Source organism: Diorhabda sublineata, chromosome 5 (genome assembly GCF_026230105.1).
Source record: "Diorhabda sublineata isolate icDioSubl1.1 chromosome 5, icDioSubl1.1, whole genome shotgun sequence".
In the NCBI taxonomy this organism is placed as follows: Eukaryota; Metazoa; Arthropoda; class Insecta; order Coleoptera; family Chrysomelidae; genus Diorhabda; species Diorhabda sublineata.
Window position 1 is genome coordinate 10,099,506 of NC_079478.1, and position 23,969 is coordinate 10,123,474.

General features: G+C 32.3%; 2 protein-coding genes across 6 annotated transcripts in view; one reads left to right on the forward strand and one right to left on the reverse strand.

Annotated features, from left to right (window-relative positions):
* The first annotated feature begins 2,829 nt into the window (after positions 1-2,829).
* LOC130444649 (translocon-associated protein subunit alpha) lies at positions 2,830-6,899 on the forward strand. Of its 2 annotated transcripts, XM_056779903.1 has the most exons (6): positions 2,830-3,285; positions 3,489-3,677; positions 3,751-3,898; positions 3,963-4,138; positions 4,199-4,414; positions 6,248-6,899. In XM_056779903.1, exons 1-6 carry the CDS (start codon positions 3,222-3,224, stop codon positions 6,331-6,333), a joined length of 879 nt encoding a protein of 292 aa, XP_056635881.1. In that variant the 5' UTR covers positions 2,830-3,221; the 3' UTR covers positions 6,334-6,899. The 2 variants fall into 2 exon arrangements, with proteins under 2 accessions (XP_056635881.1, XP_056635880.1); XM_056779902.1 differs by having other exon boundaries at positions 3,060-3,285; positions 4,199-6,899.
* A 1,271-nt stretch (positions 6,900-8,170) lies between these two features.
* Positions 8,171-23,969, reverse strand: part of LOC130444363 (probable Na(+)/H(+) antiporter nhx-9) — a 48,986-nt gene continuing 33,187 nt past the window's right edge. Inside the window, exons 11-16 of one of the 4 annotated variants that reach the window (XM_056779452.1) lie at positions 21,934-22,003; positions 17,959-18,060; positions 17,750-17,809; positions 15,885-16,043; positions 15,534-15,804; positions 8,171-13,961 (exon numbers count right to left, since the gene is read on the reverse strand). In XM_056779452.1, coding sequence (XP_056635430.1) covers positions 13,742-13,961; positions 15,534-15,804; positions 15,885-16,043; positions 17,750-17,809; positions 17,959-18,060; positions 21,934-22,003 — 882 coding nt within the window. In that variant the 3' untranslated portion in view covers positions 8,171-13,741. The remainder of the gene's footprint in view (positions 13,962-15,533; positions 15,805-15,884; positions 16,044-17,749; positions 17,810-17,958; positions 18,061-21,933; positions 22,004-23,969) is intronic. The other 3 variants (XM_056779454.1, XM_056779453.1, XM_056779455.1) reach the window with 3 other exon arrangements.

Here is a 23,969-nt window from a genome sequence, read left to right on the forward strand (position 1 = left end):
TTATTTTTATTACTTTCAAATTGTTTCTTCGTACAATAACCGAATGGGCTATAATAGCATCATCTTAAAGGGCGACAGCTCATGTAAAAACAATCTTTATATAAAGGTGAATTAAGAATGATGAACAAATTCCATAATGTTGGTCATATATCATGAAGATGAAGTAACTAATCGAGTAGAAGCAAGTAGAACCTTATACTTTATCTACGACTTTAACAATAAATATGAAATACAAGTACAGAAAAAGTACTCAATTTACAAATTGTCATAGTTACAACAATGTAATAAAATTATATTTGAACTTTTGTTCATTTGTAAAATTAACGGTGAAGTTTAAATAACCCGATAAACTCAATGTCTGGAACTGAATTATGCACGTTTACTGTTTCTTTTTGTTTTGGTTGCATATACGAGGATATATTGAAAAATTCTTAGCCTACTATAGAACCAAACAAAATTTCAATACAAAATATTTTATTACTCAACATATTCTCATCTTAATTGGACACATTTAATACAGCGAACCTGCAACGTATATAGACCTTTAAAAAAAAATGTTTCTTCTTGCTCTGCAAACCAGACCTCCACAGCTTTTATTACCTCCTCGTTGGAATAAAATTCACGACCTTCTATAATAAGATTTACGAATTTTTTTACAGTTGAGGAAAGAGATGATAGTCGGACGGAGCCAAATTGGTGAATAAGGGGGGTGTTCTAATAATTCAAATCCTAAATCACGAATTTTTTACATCGCAACATGAGATTTGTGTGCAGGGGCGTAGTCCTTTGGATAGCTTTCCGCGTCTTTTCTCCTTAATTTTCTCCCGTAGAGTGGTCAGTAATGTCGAATAGTAATCTCCAGTTATTGTTCTACCCTAATCCAAAAAAATCAATCATGATTCCTCCATGGCAATCCCAAAAAACTGAGGCAAGAACTTTTCCAGCAGATTTTTGGACATGAAACTTCTTAGGTCTTGGAGAACCAGAGTGTCGCCATTCCATTGATTGTTGCTTTGTTTTTGAATCTTTGAAATATACCAAAGTCTTATCCATAGTAACAATTCGGTTCAAGAAGTCTACATCGTTTTCAAATCGAGCACAGATCGAACGCGATGCTTCTACCCCAGCACGCTTTTGGTCAACATTCAATCTTTTGGGGATCCATTTTGCAGCAATTTTTTTCATGCTCAAATTGACGTGAACTATATGATAAACGCGTTCGTATGAAATATTCAGTGCTTCAGATATCCGTTTTAGCCCAATTCGACCGTCTGATAAAATCATGTCATGATCTGCATCGATATTTACGGGGACTGACACAGAAACTGGCCTTCCCGATCGGTCATCATCTTCAAAGGAAAATTTACCTCTTTTGAAGCTTACAGTCCAATTTTTCACGGTCGCATACGAAGGACATTGATCAAGGGTCGATGGCTCGATACTCCAATTTTTCGATTTTCACAATTTCGGTTGACATCTTTTTTCTTTTAATTTATTGCGTAATTCTGGTTCACTTTTCTGACGTCAAACTTTACACTGACACTTCTAATAAGTTATTGTTCGTTGCTATGGTAACGCAATATTTTGTTTATGCATGGAACTGGTCTAGGCTCACTAGATATTAATACATCCTTGTATATGTTGTTAATGTAATAACAGTATATTTTATTTAAACTACCCATCTTATTCTCTTCGGAATCATCAACGTATTCCTCGGCCAAGATTATATCTCCTCCAGTATCCTCTAATTAGGTTGTCGACTAGCGAAAAAAATAACATCACAACAATTGCCCTGTACATAAATTACTGTTCGGTAATTTTGAAAATGGAGCAATTGCCCTTTCCATCATTTTTTGAGCATTTTGGTGTCTTTTCCTTTCGTTTTTTTTTCCGATGATTCCAAAAACTAGAAAATACAACCGACTTATCCCTTACGCCTATGAAATCCATCTAAGTATTTATGAAATAGAACTCATGCTCATTTCATCCATCAATTCATCAAACACAGCTACATCAAACAAAACTAAAAATCAAGTTGTTGAACTATAAGGTATAATTTAATCAAAATATTTCACTGCAAAGTTTTTCAATTCCAATAAAGTAGACTTTCTCATGACTAATTGGTTATAAATCTTGTTGATCAACTGGAATTCATCAATATACTTCGCTTTAAATTTGCATATAAAATTAAACTGTATTTTTTAAATCGACCTACAACCAACTTTTACGCAGTCAAAGAATTTAATCCTTTATTATAATATTGTACTAGTTAGTCGGACGACGTGATACTTAGTTTCATTAGTACTGATTTTCCACAAGCACTTAATACAAGAACTATATACATAAACTCCTAATAACAGTCTTTATACAATTTGTGTCAACAAGTTCGAAACGAAACCGGAGCACTAAAAGGAATAATTCATCTTGATTAATTCCTAGTAGAGTGAGGATCGAACAGAAATGTCGTAGAAAAGAGACAACCAAAGAAAGAAACTGGCTCCTATCATTCAATTCGATTTAATTTGTTATTACTTAGTAGAACAAACAAGTTTGGCACATCGGTTCAGATATAAACTATTAATTTGAAATTGCGTAAGATTTTTTAAGGATATTTATTTACACAACAAAATCTATTGTTCCATATTTTTAAACTATTGTACTACCGCTAATCGTTTTAGAATGAAGCGAATTTGCTTAAGTAAAAAAGAAACTTTAGTACAAATAAACATTTAATGAAAAAAATTACAAAACAGATGAAGCTCTTAATATATATATATATATATAACCCTTCATACAAGAAACAAATTTCCAACTTATGGAATAATAGCCACGTGTATATTAACTAACCAACGTTTACATAAAGGGCTCAAATTTTTATACAACTAAATTGCTAATCAAAAATTTGGGTGAAGGATGGACCCTACATAATTATCGTTAAAATATACAATAATTGAATTTACCCATTATCTTTTTGTTCTAAAGTAATATATTATCATAAATAATTGGTGTGGAGTGTAAACGTATACACGTTGTCAAGTGACAGTTAACAAAGTGACGTAACGGTAAAAGGTGGAATACAATGTGATGTGTACGAAATTTTGTTCCACGTCGAAACAACTAGATCGGGAAAGTAAGAAAAGGTGGTCGGTCACTTGGTTGATGCTTGTATTTTAAGACAACTGCAAATAGGGTGTGAAACTTAATTCATTAATAATTTAAACATGAATAAGTTATTATTTTTCGCCTTATTTCTATTTCCGGCCTTAATATTAATTTTTGAAAATGGTAAGTATACATTTTATTCCAATTTTATTAGAAATCTAAATCATAATGATCACAAACTTTCCAGATTTTAAAAGATTCTCTCAACGTAAATTCTATTCGTCAACTAAGTTTGATTACAACTTAACAATACCACATTTTTAAGCATATAAATAAAATAAAGGTTACATGATTTGAGATGTACCATACTTTTCCATTTATTGTAGGAAAAATTGTGTCTTACGCCGAGGAAGATCCAATAGAAGAAGATGAAGTGGAAGTTGAAGGGGAGGCTGATGTGGAAGAGGTTGGAGCTACTGAAGAATATGAGGATGATACTAAATCATTGTCATCACCATATGCTGATACTACATTATTATTTGTGAAACCTGAACTAACTGGTGCCTCTCAAATGGGTATGTAAAAATTTGTCTTAATGAATCATAAAATTTGGAATAATTGTTTTTGATTTTATAATTTATGTTGCAGAAATCCCTGCTGGTCTTCCTGTTGAGTTTTTAGTTGGATTCCGTAATAAAGGTGATCAAGATTTTATTGTTGATACTCTTGAGGCATCTTTCCGTTATCCTATGGATTTTAACTTCTACATTCAAAATTTCTCAGCTATTGGTTACAGGTAATCTTAATTATTAAATGTAACATTTATAAGGTCCCCATTTTCTCACAAATTCTATTTTCAGGAAAATAATAGCACCAGAAAAAGAAGCTACTTTCCATTACAGTTTTCTTCCTTCAGAAGCATTTGCTGGAAGACCATTTGGACTCAACATCATGTTGAATTATCATGATAGTAATGGCAATCCTTTCCAAGAAGCTGTTTTTAATGAAACTGTACAAGTTGTTGAATTGGAGGAAGGTATATTATCAGAATTGTTTTTTTTTTCATAAAATTTATTAAAAATTGATGTTTTTATAGGTTTAGATGGAGAAACTTTCTTTTTGTATGTCTTTTTGGCTGCTGGAGTAGTTTTACTTTTGGTTATTGGTCAACAAACTCTTTTATCTGTTGGTAAAAAACGCAGTGGAGGAAGTGGTGGTAGCAGTAGAAAGTCAGCCCCTGTTGAAACTGGAACTAACAATCCAAACAATGTTGATTATGATTGGCTACCTCCTCAAGTTATCGCTAGTTTATGTAAGTTTCATGGATTAGTAATGCTTCAGATTATATATATTATATCCACAAATCAAAATTGTGTGAAAAGTGATGGTTTTCCATTGCTCTATCTCAAATAAACAGTATATATCAAATATCTAAAATGTACTGTTTGGGCTTGAAGAGTATCAAACTATAGCATAAATAATTTTTTTATCACCTATTTAATAGAAAATTGGTATATTGCAAAATCATTTGAGTTTTCATAATCATGAAATCAGTTTACAGTGAAACTTTCAAACACAGTAAATAAAATCCAGCTAAAAAGTTTCAAAAGAAGTTATTTAGAACATGAAATGAAATTTGAACATATATTTCTATGGTAATTCTTATAACTTTGTGTGTCTCTCTCTACTTGTTTCCCCAGTCATTAGGCTCGTGACCTCTTTGGAATGTCTTTATTCCCTTTTTATTGTCTCCTTTCATATTTCTCAATTTTCATCCTGGTGTAAGGATACTTGGGGTTGGTCTGTTTGATTGTTCAGTTGTTTGATTTGATCAGACCATCTTAAAAGCGATCAGTATCTTCTTCTTTTCTATCTTTGTGTCCAGAATACACTTTTTTCATGTATAATAATGATAGTCTGGGGGTTACAAATACCATTTCCAATATTGACTGATTAATTTTCTTCCAGGGAATTCTAAACAATCTTCTGTAGCACCACATTTTAAATGAATCAATATATTTGCTCTCTTCAATCTTAAGTATCCACGATTCTGGGCTGTATGAGTAGATTGATCAGATTCATTTTAGCGTTTTTGGTTATGTAAGAGTTCCTATATTTTATTAAGTCTTATCAAGGTATTTTTCTTTTAACTTACAAACCTATAAGTGTATGACCAAAATAATAGTATTACATTAAAGGAAGGTTCTAATGTGTGTAAATTATTAAACACAATGAAAAAAATTAAGGAAAGTCATTCATCGAAACCTTAAATTTCTACATTCTCACGAGTAGTACGTTGTTTGTGCTTATTACTACCAATAATTTCATATTTTTCATGGGAAATTTAATTAAATAAAATTACTTTCGATTCTGACTTTTTGATAGCGTGTAAACAATTGCCGATTTTTTAAATATAGGTATTTACATTGAGGAATTTGATTGATTTGAAGTTACATAAATGTATGTGTAAATAATGAATTTGTTTATGTCTCACTAATAGAAAAGTGGAATAAAGCAAAAAACGGCAGAAATATTTAACTTGCATCATCCTTATAACATGGTTTTCACACATCTGTAGGACAAATCTATTTAAAATTTTACTATATATGTAAAATGAATTAAGCAAAAAATATGTTAAATGTGTAGCTGGGAACAATGTAATAAATAATACTACATGCTCATAAAAAAGTGTAATAAATTTCAAGTTCAGATTAATTAAAAAAATTTTTCAAAAATGTTAATTTGTCTGCAAATTGTTATACCTAGTTTTTATTTCTTTAAGTTGACTAATATGACAAATATGAAAGTTCCTTGTACAGTTACTGAGGAAACAGTTGGACATAGAAATTGCTGTAAATTAAATCTAAACTTCCTAATAATTCTTTTGAAAACATAATATCTTCAAAAGGGTTGCAATGAGCAGTCTACCTAAGTGAAAACTTTTATACTTCGACGAGTATGTTTCCACATTGTAAAAAATTGTATTTTCAATGTTTTCATTTTTCTTAAACCAAATTCAACCCAGTATTATGTGTCAGTGTTATATAGAACATCTTTTACAATAGTAGTTAAAACTTTTACATTTTCATTGTATAGATTTCAAATATTGTTAATTAGTATTTATGTTCATTTTTTGTTCTTACAGCTAAGGAAAAAGTTCAAAAGTCACCTAAAAGCAAGCCTCAAAGCCCAAGGCAGAGAAAAGTAAAACGTACTACTGGATCTGAGTAGTGATGAATTAGTGACTGATTAAGACATTTTCACCTCATTCCTCTCATCATGAGCAAAAAAAGACTTAATCATATTGTAATTTTCTTTCCATTATCATCGGAAAGACTAATAATGACCACCTTTCATACAATCTAAGAATTTTTTTCTCATAGAACAATTATGTATATTGAATGAAGATTCAAAACCTCTTTTTTGGCTTTGTGTATTATGTTTCTATTTATTATAAAAGCGCACAAATTTAAGTTATAAGTTGAAAATTTATTATAAATTTTGTTTTCATATTTTTAAAAATCTCCAATATATTGGACTGATATGAAAAAAATTCTTGGACTCAGTTAGACTGACATCCATTGTAAAGTACTCATATTTTATTTTTTGGTAATTCGGAGGTGGTATTTTTTGATTGTTTAAAAATTATTTATAATTTTGTATATTTCAGTGTGTTGTGTGTTTCTGATTGTTATATTTGCAATAGATTATATTATTATATATAATATCATGTGAATATTTCAAATTACACCATAATGGTGTCTTCCAGAAACTATTAAAGGGTAATTTGATTCAAATGTCTATTATTCAATTACATGTGTAATTACCCATATCCTGTACCTCTTTTCCAACCACCATTTGTATACTCAATTCTTAATAAGAATCTCACGGAAATTTCAATGTTCAAAAAAAAACAAAATATGTGATTTCCGTCAACAATTCTAATTATGGAGTTAACTGGTCTCACAAAAAACTGACAAATGACAAAAAATCTTGTTATGAGCATATACCAACCGGCATTTTAGGTGTTTCAGTGTGAGGTTTCTTCTTTTAGAAGTAAATGGTTGCTATAAACTACGACAAAACCACAAAAATACCTGTCTGTTGCATACATAAAAAGATAATTTGTATTAAATTTTTTCTTTCTCGTTATCTCTAAATGTTTACACTTTCTAAAGTTGATATTTTCGAGCTTGTTCTTGATATTTTGACAAATCTTTGGACATCTTCATCCTCAATTACTGTCGAATTCCCTTAGTTACAGAAAGGTTTCACTATACAAACAAAAAATACGATATTGTATGAACATTTTAAAGAAGTAACAAAATTTAGAAATCAATCTCCAAATTCTGCACTCGGTTAGATGTCTTCTCATCCCAACATTGAATTAATCATTTTTGAAAGGCATCTTTTGGAATTGCTTTCATCTGCTTTGTAGTGGACAAAATCAGGTATGGTTCGAACATGTTTTACTTTTAGCACATTATTCATATTCTGAAAATGCCAGAAGTGTCATAATGCTAAATCTGATGGGTATATGCATAATCAAAAGCGTCTTAATGGAGAAAAAAGAGGTTTGCTAATTTTTGAGGTTTTTCCACATATCATTTTGTATAAGACTGGGTTCTGATTGAATTATATAAAATATATGTAATTATAGTGTAGTAATCGTAATAGTAGTAATTGTTGGACTGAGTAAACTGCAAATTAATGAATGAAAACAAACAGTTTGTACGGATTTTTTGACCCCACACTCATAAATAGTTTTTCATTGATTTTGTCTGACACCAAGTCACAGTTATAGATAATTTTTAACATATTGCTAGTTTCTTTGATACTATTTTCAATTTGAAATAAAACTTAATATGTTGCTAAAGATTTATGCTGTATGTTAGAGACTGTAAACACAATTTCACTAACTATGGTAGCCGAAATCAGTTTCAAAATTTTCCATTCTCATCTCTACTCATGGATATCGAGATATACTAGTTTTAGTGATTGAATCGTATCATTTTCTTAAAGGGGGCAAGGTTATATTATTTATTAAAATAAAACTAAATCAAACTGATAATTATTTATTAATTATACAATTTACATAAACATGTTGAATTGATTTAATGTGTTCTTCTAATATGACTTAGTCATCCCAAATAAAAATTGTAATTGAATAGTTCAGTTATTTACCAAAATGACTAATAGATAAGTTAAGTTAGGTTTATCCAAATAATATCTGTTGTAGCTATTCTCAAATAACACTACTTTAAGTATAAATTTATTCATGGAATGAATAGGTCTCAAATCAGAACAATGTTTCTAAACAACAATTCTAAATATTTTAAGTGTGTTCAATGATCTACAAACAAAAATATTTTTTTCCTAAAACGAAGCAAATTTAATGTTTTATTGTTTCTGGGGTCTTTATTGCTCTATATCCAAATATAAAAACGATACAATAACAAATTTTGTGAGAATAATATTTATGAAGACCCTACAGGTCAAATAGCTCTTCTTGATTTTATTAAAAATTATATCGTATATAAAATTGAGTGAGTAGAGGCGCTGCTGCACGAAGCGAAATGAAATTTGCATCTAGAAGTGAACTTCGATCAACTTCGCGAGTAGTGTAGACAACACTTTACAGGTTCTTTGCGTTAGCTTTTTGCCAAAATGGCCAACGAAAAGGGATAATACTGCCGCAGCTGTGCCCGATTTTGTACCTACTCTCTACCATACAATACTACTTTCATTCCGTGTGCTATTCTATTTCATTTGCTTCTCTTCTTTCAATTTAACTCATCCCTATGATATATTGCAAGCACACACACTGAGCGAACGTTACCCCAAAAAACCATCCCTCTACAAACATATCACCACAGCTCTGCAGAAGAAAATTGTTCCTGAATCAGGTCCATCACTGAAACGAAACCTTATTCGACATAAAAGTTCCTCAATCTACCCAATAATGAACTTAATGATATTGTTGTTGAACAAGAAAAATAGATAACCAATAAAAAACTAATTCACTAGTCATAAAACAATTTAATCAATGATATCGTTGCCGTTATTTTAAACTACCTGGCTGGTGACAACAAGAGAATTGTGGTTGTGGAAGAACGTTATATTCCAAACGGGCTTTTCCCTCGTGATCTCTCAGTATGTGGTAATGGGTTATCGTGATCTATTCCGATCAAAAACGACGAGCTCATAATGAACGATTCTTTTAAAATTCGGCCTAACACACATTCGCATGCAAGTCAGGATTTACGGCACGGTTGTACAACCATTGTTGCTCTTCAGATTAACATTAAGTACCCATTTTTCATCTTTGGTAAAAAATTGCTTTAAAAATCGGTTTTGTCGAAAGAGGAACAAAATGCAAATTTTACCTCCATTGTGGTTGTTTTTGGTTAATTTTGTGAAGCTTAGTTTTATACCAGGGGTCGGCAACCCAAAAATTTTTTTTCTTATTCTCAAAAAATTTTTGTCGTATGAACGTACCAACTTTGAATCCAGTATAACATAAAAAAAATATCAGTTAAAGCTCCACCCCCGCCACACTGGATATGGAATCGGCCGATTAGTTATCTCAGTTGTATGTTAGTTATAGTTATAGAGCTTGTAAAACAATAATAGTGACCTAGAGAAATGAATATTATTTAAAAAAAGTACCATGAACAAACAAAAAGCAAGAAAGAGATTATTTCAAGATGGGTGGGACATAAAAGTATGGGTGTATCGAAAATGGTGACAAATTGATATGTACTTTATGTACAGATATAATTACCGTCAGGACTAATAATATTGAGCGACACTTTACTTCAAAACGTAAAGATGTGAGTGAAATGGCAAATAAAGATAAATCTGAATATATTGCTAAACTTGTATTAAATTTTACCAGCAACAATCACGCTATGTCTGCGAGCTTTGTTGCAGCTCTTACCATTGGTACCAACGGAAAACCATTTACAGACAGCAAGTTTTTGAAAAACGCATTCATAAACTGTTCCGAACAATTTGGGAGAATTTGAGAGAATAAAAGAAATGCTATTGTCAGTCCAGTCCAGCGTCGCGTTGAAGGTATGGCAAAGAATATTGATGAACAGGTCAAAAATGATTTGTTATCTTGTGACATAATTAGCATTGCAGTTGACGAAAGTACCGACATAAATAGTATTGGTAGGCTGGCAATAATTATTAGATTTGCATCAATAAATAGCTCGAATGTTAAAGAAGAATTATATGTTCGAGCTTCAATGAATGACACCACCAAAGGCACTCATATTTTTGGTCAAGTACAAGAGTTTACAAATTTCAAAAATGGTCAAGTACTGGATTTAAAAAGTAAATTGTTTCCCATAACAACTGACGGTGCTCCAAGTATGAGAGGAAAAACTGTTGGATTTGTAAAACTAATGTAAAATAAACTTGGCTGTATACTTTTATCGTTTCATTGTATCATACATGAAGAAAATTTATTTGCAAAGGCATCTACACAACAACTTAAGGATTTAATGGAAAAAGTTAAGATCGTAAACATGATAATAGCGCGATCAGCATTAATACACAGGCGCTTCAACTGTTTTTTGGAGGAAATTGAATCAAAATATGGAAATTTGTTATTGAGTTTTGAAATGCGATGGTTTAGTCCGGGCAAAGTTCTTAAAAGATTTGTAAAGTATTTTGATGATATACAAATATTTCTTCACGTAATCGGTTAAAATGATTTTGAACTCAATGATAAACAATGATTTGTAAGACTCTTGTTCTCAACAGACATAATGAACCAATATAATGATTTCAATGTTCGACTCCAAGGAAATAACCACAGAATTTCTTTCGAAGAAAATATCGATGTACGCAATCTAAATTTGTTCGAAAGTTGGATTTCGGTCATTAAAAGTGAATATGAAAGTCGGTTTGAAAGTCTTAATAAACATGGAAAAATGTTTACATTTATAATAAAGCCCGATGAAACAGAAGAAAATATTATAAATTTGCAGTATTTTGAATATCAAAGAATTGACAATTTTAGTTTAAAAATGATTGATTTTAAAAGGTCAACATTATGGACGGAAGGAATTGCGGAACGACTAACTATAAACTAGGCTTGACTGAATTGACGTCACAAATTCAACAACAGGGGAGCCATTGATATCGTAGAGAAAATTAATAAATAAAGTTCATTCAACTACGAGGATGTATTGATATCTAGTTAGCCTAGACCAGTTCCATGCATAAACAAAATATAGCGTTCCCATAGCAACGAACAATAACTTATTAGAAGTGTCAGTGTGAAGTAAAAGTAAAAGTAAACCAGAGTTACGCAATAAATTAAAAGAAAAAAGATGTCCACCGAAATTGTGAAAACCGAAAATTGGAGTTTCATCATCAAGTACTTGTAATTAAAAGGGTTAAGAGGTAAGTAAATTCACGAAGATATGCTTAATACCCTTGGTGATCAATGTCCTTCGTAAGCGACCGTGAAAAATTGGACTGCAAACTTCAAAATAGATAAATTTTCCATTGAAGATGATGACCGATCGGGAAGGACTGTTTCTGTGTCAGTCTCCGAAAATATCGATGCAGTTCATGACATGATTTTATCAGACCGTCGAATTGGGCTAATACGGATATCTGAAGCACTAAATATTTCAAACAAACGCGTTCAAGTCAATTTGATCATCCCCAAATGTTTGCATATTGACCAAAAGCGTGCAAGGGTAGAAGCATCGCGTTCGATATGTGCTCGATTTGAAAACGACGTATACTTCTTAAACCGAATTGTTACCATGGATGAGACTTGGGTTCATTTCTAAGATCCAGAAATAAAGCAACAATTGATGGAATTACGACATTCTGGTTCTCCAAGACCTAAGAAGTTTCGTGTCCAAAAATCTGCTAGAAAAGCCCCTGCTTCAGTTTTTTGGGATTAGGAGTAATCATGATTGATTTTTTATTAGGGTAGACCACTCTACGGGAAAAAATTAAAGAGAAAAGACGCGGAAAACTATCCAAAGGTGTTTTATTTTTACAGGAAAACGCCCCTGCACACAAATCTCATGTTGCGATGTAAAAAATTCGTGATTTAGGTTTTGAATTATTAGAACACCCCCCTAATTCACCAGATTTGGCTCCGTCCGACTATCATCTCTTTCCCCAACTGTAAAAAAGTTCGTAAATCTTATTCCAACTAGGAGGTAATAAAAGCTGTGGAAGTCTGGTTTGCAGAGCAAGAAGAAACATTTTTTTTTTAAGGTTCGCTGTAATAAATGTATCCTATTAAGAGGAGAATATGTTGAGTAATAAAATATTTGGTATTGAAATTTTGTTTGGTTCTATAGTAGACTAAGAATATTTGAATATATCATCGTATGTTTGTAATTATTTTCTCAATATAATATATCTTTAATAATCGCATTTTGGTTGAATTTGACCCGTGGCCAAAAAAAGTTGCCGACCCCTGTTTTAGAGCTTACTAAGAGATGGCAATTAATGGCAAAAAGTTCTTTTTAAAACCATGACATTAATTGTTACTAAACCTATTAAAATATATCGAAACAAATCCTATAATAATTTAGGTCTTCGCTAATTAAAAGTATTTCATTTTTAACTTTATCCAACATGTAGGCCGATAAAAGTTCATAACTGAGACATTTGCATTTTAAAATTTATTCAGTATTGCACATTTAGATTGCTTCATTATTTTGAAACTACAGATTAATTTCGGTTATCAGAGGTTTAAAAATATACTTTGCAGTTTAAGTGTTTGTCGTAGTATACCTAGAAACTTATAGTTGATCATAATAAGCAAAAAACCAGGGACAAGAAGTTGTCTCAGCAAATGCATTCAACTTTTCCGTTATTAGACAGTAACAGTAGTGATATTTTAATCAGATGTAATTAGTGATTTTAAAGTTATAATCTCGATAAGTATTCAACTAGATTTTAAAAAGCAAATTTGCCTATATACGGTGTTTCACAAAAGATAATTTTTAGATTTAGGTATACTCTAACATCAAGTAACTCACAATTTACATGATGAAGCAGTTAATAAAAAGAGAAATTTCTATTAGTGACTGCTACTTCTTGATTTAACGGAATTCAATTTCTAATTTATTTATAGAGTGAATTATTTGATCTGTGAGTCACTGTATATATACAAGAGTATCGATTTATTCCTGGAACCGAAGGTGAATGAACTTAGGTTACGAAAGAGAGGAGACAGGTACTATATTTTGCAGTCAAACTATTGATTCATAAGTTTGTTTATCGTAGGGGTTTTTGCTCAATTATTAATTATCAACTTTTTTATGGAAATAACAAATTGAGACTAATTTTAAGCTATGACGCGAACTTACAAGTTAAACATATCGCGATGAAAATACTAACAATGATTTTTCTATTTAAAAACTACTTTTGATTTAAAATAACTTCTAAAGATGAATTTTCATGAGCAAACGATGAAACGGACGCTAGCAAAATATTTTAAATCTTCTCTTACCCTCGACATTATTATAACAAGTTTCAAATTCCGATGTGATTTGGAAAACGAAATTCGAAATTTACTTTAATACTGTTGTTCAATCCCAATCACAATAAGCTTTCAGTCGCTAGATTCTAGATCTTCAATATTTTTATATTAAAGTCCAGCTTTCATCAAACACTCAATATCGGTATCTTCGTTAGAAGTCTCTGAAGGTGTTGGTGAAGGTGATGAAACATTACCCATTAACGATATGCCTAAAGTTGGTTGCCTGGTGAAACTTGAACGTCTTTGGGAGCTACTGTTTATCCAAGACGGTCTTCTAAGTGACGAAGTTCCGTAAATTTCTTCTGGAATTGTGTCTCTCGTAACAGACCTAAAAAAATATATTTCAAACGGGATTATTCTTATTTCCTTGGGATTGAGGATCTAGACTCTAATAGAATTTGTATCGATTATAGAACAACCTTAACCAAAAAATTTTATTGTCGTTGTTACAGGTTGTCTTGTAGCTTGAACTCGTTCAACAGCCAAATGGCCCACGAAAACTCCAAAAGCTGTTTGGATCGTTGTGGCGATCATAGCAAGCAACTATGTGGGTCTTTGACGCGTATCATAGTAAATAGTTGCCTGTTGCATTACCGGTCATGTGTCAATAGTAACCTTCGAGTAACTTGATACTATCAAATTTAATTGGTACACAAATATTTATTTACCAAAAGTCATTGAAGATGTCATGAAAATGTTGACGAAAAAGCAAATAATCATGGCAAATCAAACACCGCTCGCCATAGTAATTTTTACCCAGCCATAGGATTGAATTAATAAACGAATCCTTTATATCACCTAAATTTGATTGTCAATAATTTTTTTATTTTTGTTTTCTCACGGTCGACACCCAAACAGCTGGTTTTTTGGTTTGTAACACATATTTAAGAGTTAAATTAGTCCGAGGTGAAAATGTGCTTTCATAATTGGTTTAAAACTGTATTAATCCCAATTGAAAATATTTTCTAAAACAATAAAAATACTTTCGATCGTAAGTATTTGTTTTAATATAAATGGCATTTCTTATATTTCTCTATTTCGATTTGAACGTTACTGCTTTCATGGTAAGCAACGTTTCATTTCGGGTGCTGTCTACCAACCTTTTTTAACCAAGAGAAAACCCAGCTCTCCAATTTTAATTAATTGCTGCAATTTAGCGGAAAATTTTTTCAATTAATGAAAAGCTTCAGATTAGCCTCCACAAACTGCTTCAGGAGATAATTGTATTAAAGTTAGAAGCATCATTAAACGCTTTAGTTTTACTCGAGGCCCACAGGATAAACCAATAGAATGAATAGGAATTTTTGTCCAATATAAAAGAGAACTAATGTTAATTTTATTTTTTTGGTATTATTCATATATTATATAACATTCCAAAAACATAGTTTTAGTCAACATATGTTATAATATAAATTTTTGATGCCAAAAAAGTATTATCATCAATGTCCTCTATAGAAAATATAGTTACTCCTTCAGTTAATTTAGTTAGTATCAATTTTTGTGAACAATTTCGTTTAAGTTTGAAATTCTTATATTCTTGCGGTCACGAAATAATTTCGTATTTTCTTTTCTCATAAACTGTGCAATATTCAAGTTCTCCCATATACAAAACCTCTCTTTCTTTCTCTTTCACCCTCTCAAGGGTACTACCTTCAGTAGTGGTTCTTTAACACACTGCAAATGGTATTCGTATGACAGTGTTTTGATATTGATCGTTTAATCTCCTTTCTGCACTTTTATCAGACAAGTTGCCATTCCATTGTGTTCGTGCATAAATTGACCTGATTTTGATTGAGTGACAAGATGTATCATTATAAAAATAATTCGTGGTATTTTATTGTGAATACGATAATAAAACAGAAAATAATAGTTCACAAGAATTTGCAGTTAGTTTGCCTACCCTGTATTCAATTCCATCATAGAACCTCTCCTAGCTTGACGCCTTTGTGCAGGTGGTTGTGGTAACGGTGAAATCGGCATAAACGTTTTTTGTAAAACCCCTAACGGATCAGAATCTTTCTCAGTTTCTTCTACTAACAAGGAAGTGCTCCGACCTGAAGAATTTCTTCTTTCCTTATGAGGAGTAGATTCGGCACTGCAAGATGGTTCCGAACCAACACTTTCTCGACGAAAAAGACCAATTACTGATGAACGAGGATTTTCCAGACCGCCTGAAAAAGATAAATGAAATAAATTACGAAAGCAAAAGTTTGTATCCAAGGCTCGTTTGACCATTCATTGGTTCACTTACCCAAAAATGTGGCAGACGGTGAATTATAGGCTAAGTATTCCTTGTTTGACGCCCATCCAGGAAACTCGCTCTGGAGAATGGGGACACAGCCTTCTTCTTCTCGTTTCCAAGGAAGCATCATTTCTGTGGCTGTTGGCGTTGAAACTCTCATAAAGTCTCCTGGTAAAACAAAAAACATCTTAATAACCTTATTACACTATATTTATTGTCAATTTGGAAATGTCCCACCTTCTATATATCGACAACTCTCGATATTTCAAAAATCTGCAAAGCTACAATGATTATAAGGATAGTTTACACAACCTTTATATTATTGAATTAATATTCATTTTAATGATCTTAATGATTTTAATGATCTAATGATAAAGTTGCGTGAAGGAGGGAAAGATATAGGTTGTGGAGCAGAATTGAGAGAATTGGACACCCTGATACAAAATCAAAAATAAAAAGTTTATAAATTCATAATAATTTTTGTGTACAGGAGTTCATAGTAATAAAGAACCCATTGGTACAGAATCTAACCTAACTTTACTTTAAAAATATATTTCTGTTGAAATTTAAATTTCTCCTAACTACCATTTCAAAATGTTTGGATACTCGCCTACTTTTGCTACCGCGCACCCAAATCTCATGCGCCATCAAACTTCCAATGAACTGTACGTGGACCTGTGACGATTCTATGTGATAAATGATGGTAGGAAAGGATACAAACGTCCTAGCAAGCGATTTGCTCAATGTAATATGGCAGAAAATGTCAGTTATATCGATATGGTTGGGAGCGATCGTGTGATAACCGATCTAAATGCGATTAATACATGATAACGCACATCCACCTAGTGATCTAGATGAACTGTTATTAGAACTAAGTGAAATATGGCACCAACAAGATGAAGTTTCAAGTATACAAAGATGTGCAGAGAATAAATCCCTTATTAATTATTAACAACTTATGCAATAAGATTTTCGCTTTCTTTTTCATTCCTACAGTTTTTTCTTTCCCATGGATTTTTACATGCAACAAAAAACCGTCGTTTGACACAGTTTGAAGATATACTCTACGATCCTCAATTAGAACATCAAGAAGCGCTACATGCGTTTTTCTCATGTGGGTTTTTTTATTTTACAAAAAGAGTTCAATCATGATAGCACTTTTCAACAGGATGGATGTCGTGAAGGTCATCCAAAATCCCTAACCTAACCTAACCAAAATCGGCTGTTATGCCAAAAAACATCGAAGCTGTACGTAAACTGATATTGCAAGATCGTCATGTGACATACCGAGAGATTGAGGCATATTTGGCTCTTAGTTCCACGCGCATACATTTAATATTGCAGGAATATTTTGTAGTTAAAAAGACAATAATCGAATATATGGATCTTTCAAGTCAAGCCAAATCCAACAAAAGTTATTCAAGCACGAAGCAATTTAAATCAAATGGTCGGTTGTTTTTTCGAAATAACTGGACATATCGCTACCGTTCCATTCGAGCAACGTAGAACGGTCAATTTTTGATGGTACACCAGCTTTTTTTGCCAGGGAAACCAAACGCAGAAAACGAATCATTGTTCACCACGACAATGCCAGCTATCACACATCAGCTCAAACTAAAACATCGAATTGATGGGTCATTAGCGGTTTTTCTACACCTGAAGAAACGGTTGATGCGTTTAAATCACATGTTTTGGAAGCACCTAAATCGAAATAAAAAAAAAGCTTCGACATTTGGTTCAAACGCATGCAAAAGTGTATAGATCTTAATGGAGAATATTTTGAATAAGAATAAAGCCATATCCGTTTATAAATATTTGTTTTTATTTATCTACCTCAAAACTTCAGTAGTAAACCTTGTATTCGAAATACTCACCTTCAATAGATCCTTTTGAAGATCTTTTTCCATTATCCGAATATACGCTTTCATCTGTAACTAAATGAATATCATTTGGAGGTATACATTGTGTTCAATTCTGAATAAAAACCATTTCCTCACACACCAGAATAAAAATAATCGTTTATACTAATTCAGTATAATAATTTTGCCATGCTTAGAAAACCAATTTTTTCATTCATACTCACGTGACGATTTTGCTGTAAACGTAATTGGACTATCCCATTCTTCTTTTATAGCTTTTGACGATGATTCATTTTCGTCTTCATTTAGAACTTCGGTTATGTAATCTAATTTAAAACATTACCAATTTTGGTGCAAATTAAATCTATTCAATATTAATCACTTTAGATTTGTTAATGGCTTATAAAAACACATATCAATTTTTAGCAATTTTACATATGATCATCGTTAAAGATATGATGTGAAAGTTATTAGAGAAAAATCAGTTGAGAGCAAAAGTATTAACACACTTTGGTTTGTAAATTCTTATAATACACTTTAACTTTAACAGTTTCTCATTATACATCTTCTGAAAGGTAATTTTATCGCTTATGTTGCTCAATGATTTACCTGGTTAATGTTCCTTTTTTAGAAATTTATCACATTTAATGAAACATCTCGGTTTCGGCGTTCTCTTAAACCGTTCTCAAAAGTTATAAAACTAAATAAAATGAAAATAAATTAATCGTTCACATAATCAAGTTGGCATCATAACAGCCAAAAACTAACAGAAATATGGAAAGAGTGGCACAAGCGGTAACTCTTTTAGGAAAAGATCAGCTTTTATCCGCGGCTTCGCTCGCATCGAATCCATTAAATACGTATCAGTATCATTATGATAGAAACGAACTCTGTAGCTATATTAGAACCTGAGATATAGATCTTTGAATGTATAAAAATTGCCAAAAATCTACAAAAATCCATAACTCCACATTGAAAGTCCGCGCCTAGCTCCTCTCCAACTCAACCGATTTAAGTGTTCAAAAACTCAAAAGAAAGAAGGTGTTTCAGCGAGAGTTCTTTAACCAAATCTTGAATAAAACCTGAGATATTGAGGATAGAACGTGTTTATGTGAAAAACTCCCATAAGTAATGTACAGGGGGAAATCGCATTTGAGTATAACTTGAGAATGGTGAAAATTAGATGAAATCCGATGGTTGATGGCTGATCTGTGCATCAATATCTTTCATTGAAAAAAAAATTAAGCAAATCGGTTGGGTAGAACGCCTGAACGGACTCGGAATGGAAATCATCAATTTTTTTAATATATAAGATCTTAGTCATAAAACTAACTAACCAGCGTTACTAAAGAAGCGGAGACTTCACTCCTTAACCTCAAACTAGAAGACTAAAATCAACTAACAAAATCGATCAGACAATGCTATTCAATTGCAGTGGTAACTTCAGAAAGTAGATAATGATTCTGTCAGTTGTTGGACAGTAAGACGGAGATTTCTAGGAGAAAAACTGAGAACCAGGCAGCAGTCTGCGTCTCTCAATATGTTCTTCCCGTAATGTTGCCAGGGAACATGTCAACTAGACTACTTAGCAATGGACTACTTGACAAAAACAATATGTTATCATGGAAACTGTTGACATTAAAAAGTTCACAGACGTGCTGGAGAGCCATTTGCACAGTAGTTTACGCTTTGAAAAACAGAGCTGCTATGTATTGGACGGGCCGAAATAGTAGTTAGGTGCAAACCACCATATGGCAGAAGTTTTAGAAAAGTATGTGGTTCCGTAGGGTATGAATTTTTGTTCAAATTGAAGCCTCATATAGTTCAGATCGTAAAAGTCGAAACGAAGTATCCGAGCTCGAAATCCAGCGCCGACCACGGTTTTGCAATTTCAAGATGCAGCAATAGAAGAATGGTAGAGGATTCTCCAGGATTATGTGGCTTAGCTGTTTTTATCTACAAAATGTTATGACAGTGCTTTGAGGTAGAGGAGGGAGCATACCATATTTATTTTTGCACTTTCCAATTATCACATTTTAACATAATACGGCAACACTTGAATATAGTTGTTAAGACATAAATAATTAATAAATTAAACAGTTCATTAAACTTACTTCAGGATGATAATTACACAACAGGAATGGGATATATTTGAAAAAAAATTAAACTAAATTGTATTGAAAAGTTATCAAAGTGTCTTAATATTCTTCTCTCTAGTTTATAAAAATAGAAAGAGACAATTATTATCACGACCATACCGGTGAGAGGTAAGATTTCAATTTCAATTTTTTTGATAAATTTGACTCACAATAATACGAGAGCAGTACATACATACATACATACAGGTACATACTGCCGAACAAAAGTTTAAGACCACATTAAAACCACATAATTATCTATCGGTTGTAACGAACCCCCTCAAGATAACAAAAGAAATCTACACCTGCATAATCTATTGTTAACATTGAATATCTGAACAAGTTATTATTTTATTTACTTTTTTTGTTTGCAAACACCAACAAACGTTGCGTTAAAGCAAGTCATAATGATATTTTTATTATGTGCTAATAACTAATTGCTTTGCTTGTGTTTCCCATAGGTCAATAATAGGATTATAAAACTTCTAAAAATACGTGCTTCCGACTTATTATTATCTGAGATTAGATGGGTGTGTTGACAAACAATATCAATTATTCAAAACTTGTGATTTCTGCAGTGAAAACATCTTAAAATGAGAAAAACACGCGAAATTAGTAGTGAAGTGTGTTCTGCCGTCGTTGTCCAAATTCGAATGGAAGATTGTTTTAAAATTGAAGTTATCGAAGACGAAATCCAGGTAGAGGCCGAAAAAACTTTTGCTAAGATCACGAAATAAGAAAAAAACGGATGCATGCAGTGGGTGGCCCTTTCCATCTAGATTGGACTAAAGAAGAAAAGTTCTTTGGTCCGATAAATCCAAGTTTGAGCTATTCGGTTCCAAAGGAATTTACGTTCGACATAATGCCCATGAAAAGATGATGCCAGACTACATATATCACCAATCAAGCTTGGTGGAAGCTTGATTATGGTCTGGGGCTACTTTTCTAGCCATAAAACTTGAGATTATGAAGAAGAAACAGTACAAAAAAATTTGAGAGTGAAATGCCGTCCCTTCAGATTTGCGATTAATTATAGCATAGTTCAAAATTATGCAGAGAATATTTTGTGTATAAAGGGGCGTTAATAAACATGGTATGGCTTATTAAGAGCCCGAATATTAATCCCATTGGGTTTTTGTGGGAAGAGCTTAATCGGAACGTCCTCGCGAAAAAATTGTGGAATGCTTTATGCGAAAGTTGGAGCAATATATGACGAATGAATTGATTGCCAAGACATGTGAAAAAGTCATAGAATATAAAGGAGGATTTTTTGGTGAAAAATCAGAAAAAACTGTCTTATTGGGGTGCTTGCAGTGTATTACCACAAGTAATGCAACATCGTTTTCCATACTTTAAATTGAAGCATCTCTTTTTTGTGGGAATCTTTTTGAGTTGTTTGTTCTCAATTTTCATAAATGTTAATATCTCATGTTTTATAAAACTGGTATAGAAAAATTGTAATTAACAAATTCTTTTCTGATACTTTTTGAACTATTAGAGTAATAACCATATTTTTGTTTCATTAATTAACAAATTGAGAAAATTTCATCTTATTCATTACAATAACAGAATTTTTAGTTTCCATGCGAAGTGAAAATTGTTTCTATCGTGGTTCAGTTTTGCAGCTTGCAGGGATCGGTTAGTCTTTTCACTATATGTACAAATAAATCCTAATATACTTCAATAAAATGTTTATCAACAGGTCTATGTTACTTTATTCTTCCTCACAGATAGCGAGCGAATCATGCTCGTCGTTGCTCTTGTTACCAAGTGAGCGAGCACCCAAACAAGCTGGATCTTGCAACCATCACTAACCGATTAAATATTGCCCGTTTACATTCCATCCAAGCAAATACTTTGACTTGGAAGAGGGTAGCATGTTTTCTAAGTAAGAAAACTGGTGGTTTTTTTATTTTCTGGCAGATAGAACAAATAACAGCAAAGTATGGTTCATCCAGATTTTTTGTGAAATGTTGAAAAATATACCGAACTATTGTCTCCTTCCATTTTCAATATTGTTGGGAATTAGTATAATTTTAAATATTAATCAAATTAATGTACCTGTGCAGAATTGTTTCGCGGTACCATTTTGCTGGAATTCAGGAAAACTCACATGATTCTGCTTTCCATCCTACAAATAATTTGATATTCAATTCTAAATGGCAATAAATGTATTTAATTCTAATTAAGATGTGATTTTTGTTGACGAATAAGGACAAATATAGAATAAGTATCAACCTGAGTGAAGCTTTAGATTATGTTTCGTTGATTTATAGTGATTTTTAATGGGGAGTGGTAGGGTAGCAGGAAAGCTTCCCTCTGGAAGGGACTTGGCGGAGCTTACTCTGTTATTTTTAATTAGAAGATAAAGTTTGAGGTTATATCGAGTATAAATCGGAGGAACCAGTATAAATTGAGAGCGAGGAGTACCCCGTCCCACCCGGAAAGAGCTGCGAGATCTCCCTAAAGGGAACGTTTATTCAAATAATTTAGAACTGAGGTAATAGTGGGTGTCTACATAAACCTTATAGATTGTTAACTTTATAGTTAGTTGTGGTTTCAAATGAAACACAATATAATAATCAACCTATCCTAATCTAACCTAACTCTCTCAACTGTAAGTGAACAAACGATTCTTGAAAATACCACGCCATAGTGTTATCAACATTTGTTTAGCCTGAAATTTGTATTTTATAAAAAGTCTGTTATACAAATTTGTAAACTAAGAATATCAAACAGAATTGAAATACGGCATCGTAACATAATAGTATTTTCGAGAAAATTTCATAAATTAAGCCATAATCCTACACCTAAATGATTAATGGCGACATTGAACATGCCTTGCATGACACAATGTAAAATGGCGTCTTGAACGAGTTACCTTTCTTTTCACGTAAAACTGAAAAGCACACATTTACAGAAATTATTTCTGTCATTTATTTCCGCCATAAAAATATGAATAACCAATTCGACGGTCCATAATCTAAAGTTTAGTCTCGAATTATCAGTAAATAATATATTTGGTTTTGGAATGCAATACGCCCACGCAAATGGGAAAGGAGTTAGCCGGTGTATATGAGGCCTTTGCACCATCATGATATTTTGGGACGACCAATAACCGTTACAACCATCGATATCGAATATTTCCCAAAATGGTGGTGGATGACGACGAATGTAGGTTAGAGAGATAGAAGAGGTTATCGGCAGTTCAAACGAGCACATTTACCGCATAACTGACCGAAGAATTATGAATGCGTAAGATATCATCGCGTTGGATGCCGCGTTTGCTCACTTTGAACCAAGAATAAACATTTTCTAGGTCTTATTGACGTAATTTAAGCAAAACGAGTCGGATGTTTTGCATCGATTTATAACTGTAGATGACACTTAATCAACCACTAAACTCCTGAAATGAAAAAACAGTTTAGACAGTCGATCACAAAGAGCAGATCTGCTTCGAAAAAGACTATTTCAAAGGGCGAAAAAAGAGATGACAACCGTTTTTTAGGTTAGTCATTAGACTGTATTCATCGGCTATATTCAAAAAGGTGAAACAAAAACAGGAGAGTATCACGCATTATTACTTGACATGGTAAGGGGAGGAATTTCAAAAAAGGGGCAGCAGAAACGTATGTTATTGACGACAATTATTATTTGAAAAGTTAAAAGGTTTAAGCATCGCTCGAAAACGAATACCTATTGACTATGCTGAAAAATAAAAAATAAGAAATAAGAAAAAAATGTCTTGTTCGGACACTATTCATACAACCCTTGTATAAGAAAATGACTCAGCAGTATATAATAGTATCAAGAAGTTGAATATATAGAAATGTATCACCACACACTTAGGAATAACTTTAAAAAAACTTAATTTTCTACACAATGACTTAACAAATGGAACTTTCTTACAATTTGTGTTACTGATAGTTACAACTTTGGGTAAATGAGTAAAAAAGAACAACAATGACAATTTGTACGAGAATTTATAATTTAATTATGTTCATAGGCGGTGTGGGCCACCGCCAACGGCCTCGCGGTGCTGAGTGCCTCGCGCATCACAGCCGAAAATAAATTTAAGGTTTTTCTTATTCTAGAGT

Excerpts from the sequence above, each read along its gene's own strand:
- LOC130444649 (XM_056779902.1), top strand. The coding sequence starts at position 3,222 with ATGAATAAGTTATTATTTTTCGCCTTATTTCTATTTCCGGCCTTAATA. Across the intron at positions 3,286-3,488 it reads AATATTAATTTTTGAAAATG|GAAAAATTGTGTCTTACGCC; the intron begins GTAAGTATACAT and ends CATTTATTGTAG. Across the intron at positions 4,139-4,198 it reads AGTTGTTGAATTGGAGGAAG|GTTTAGATGGAGAAACTTTC; the intron begins GTATATTATCAG and ends ATGTTTTTATAG.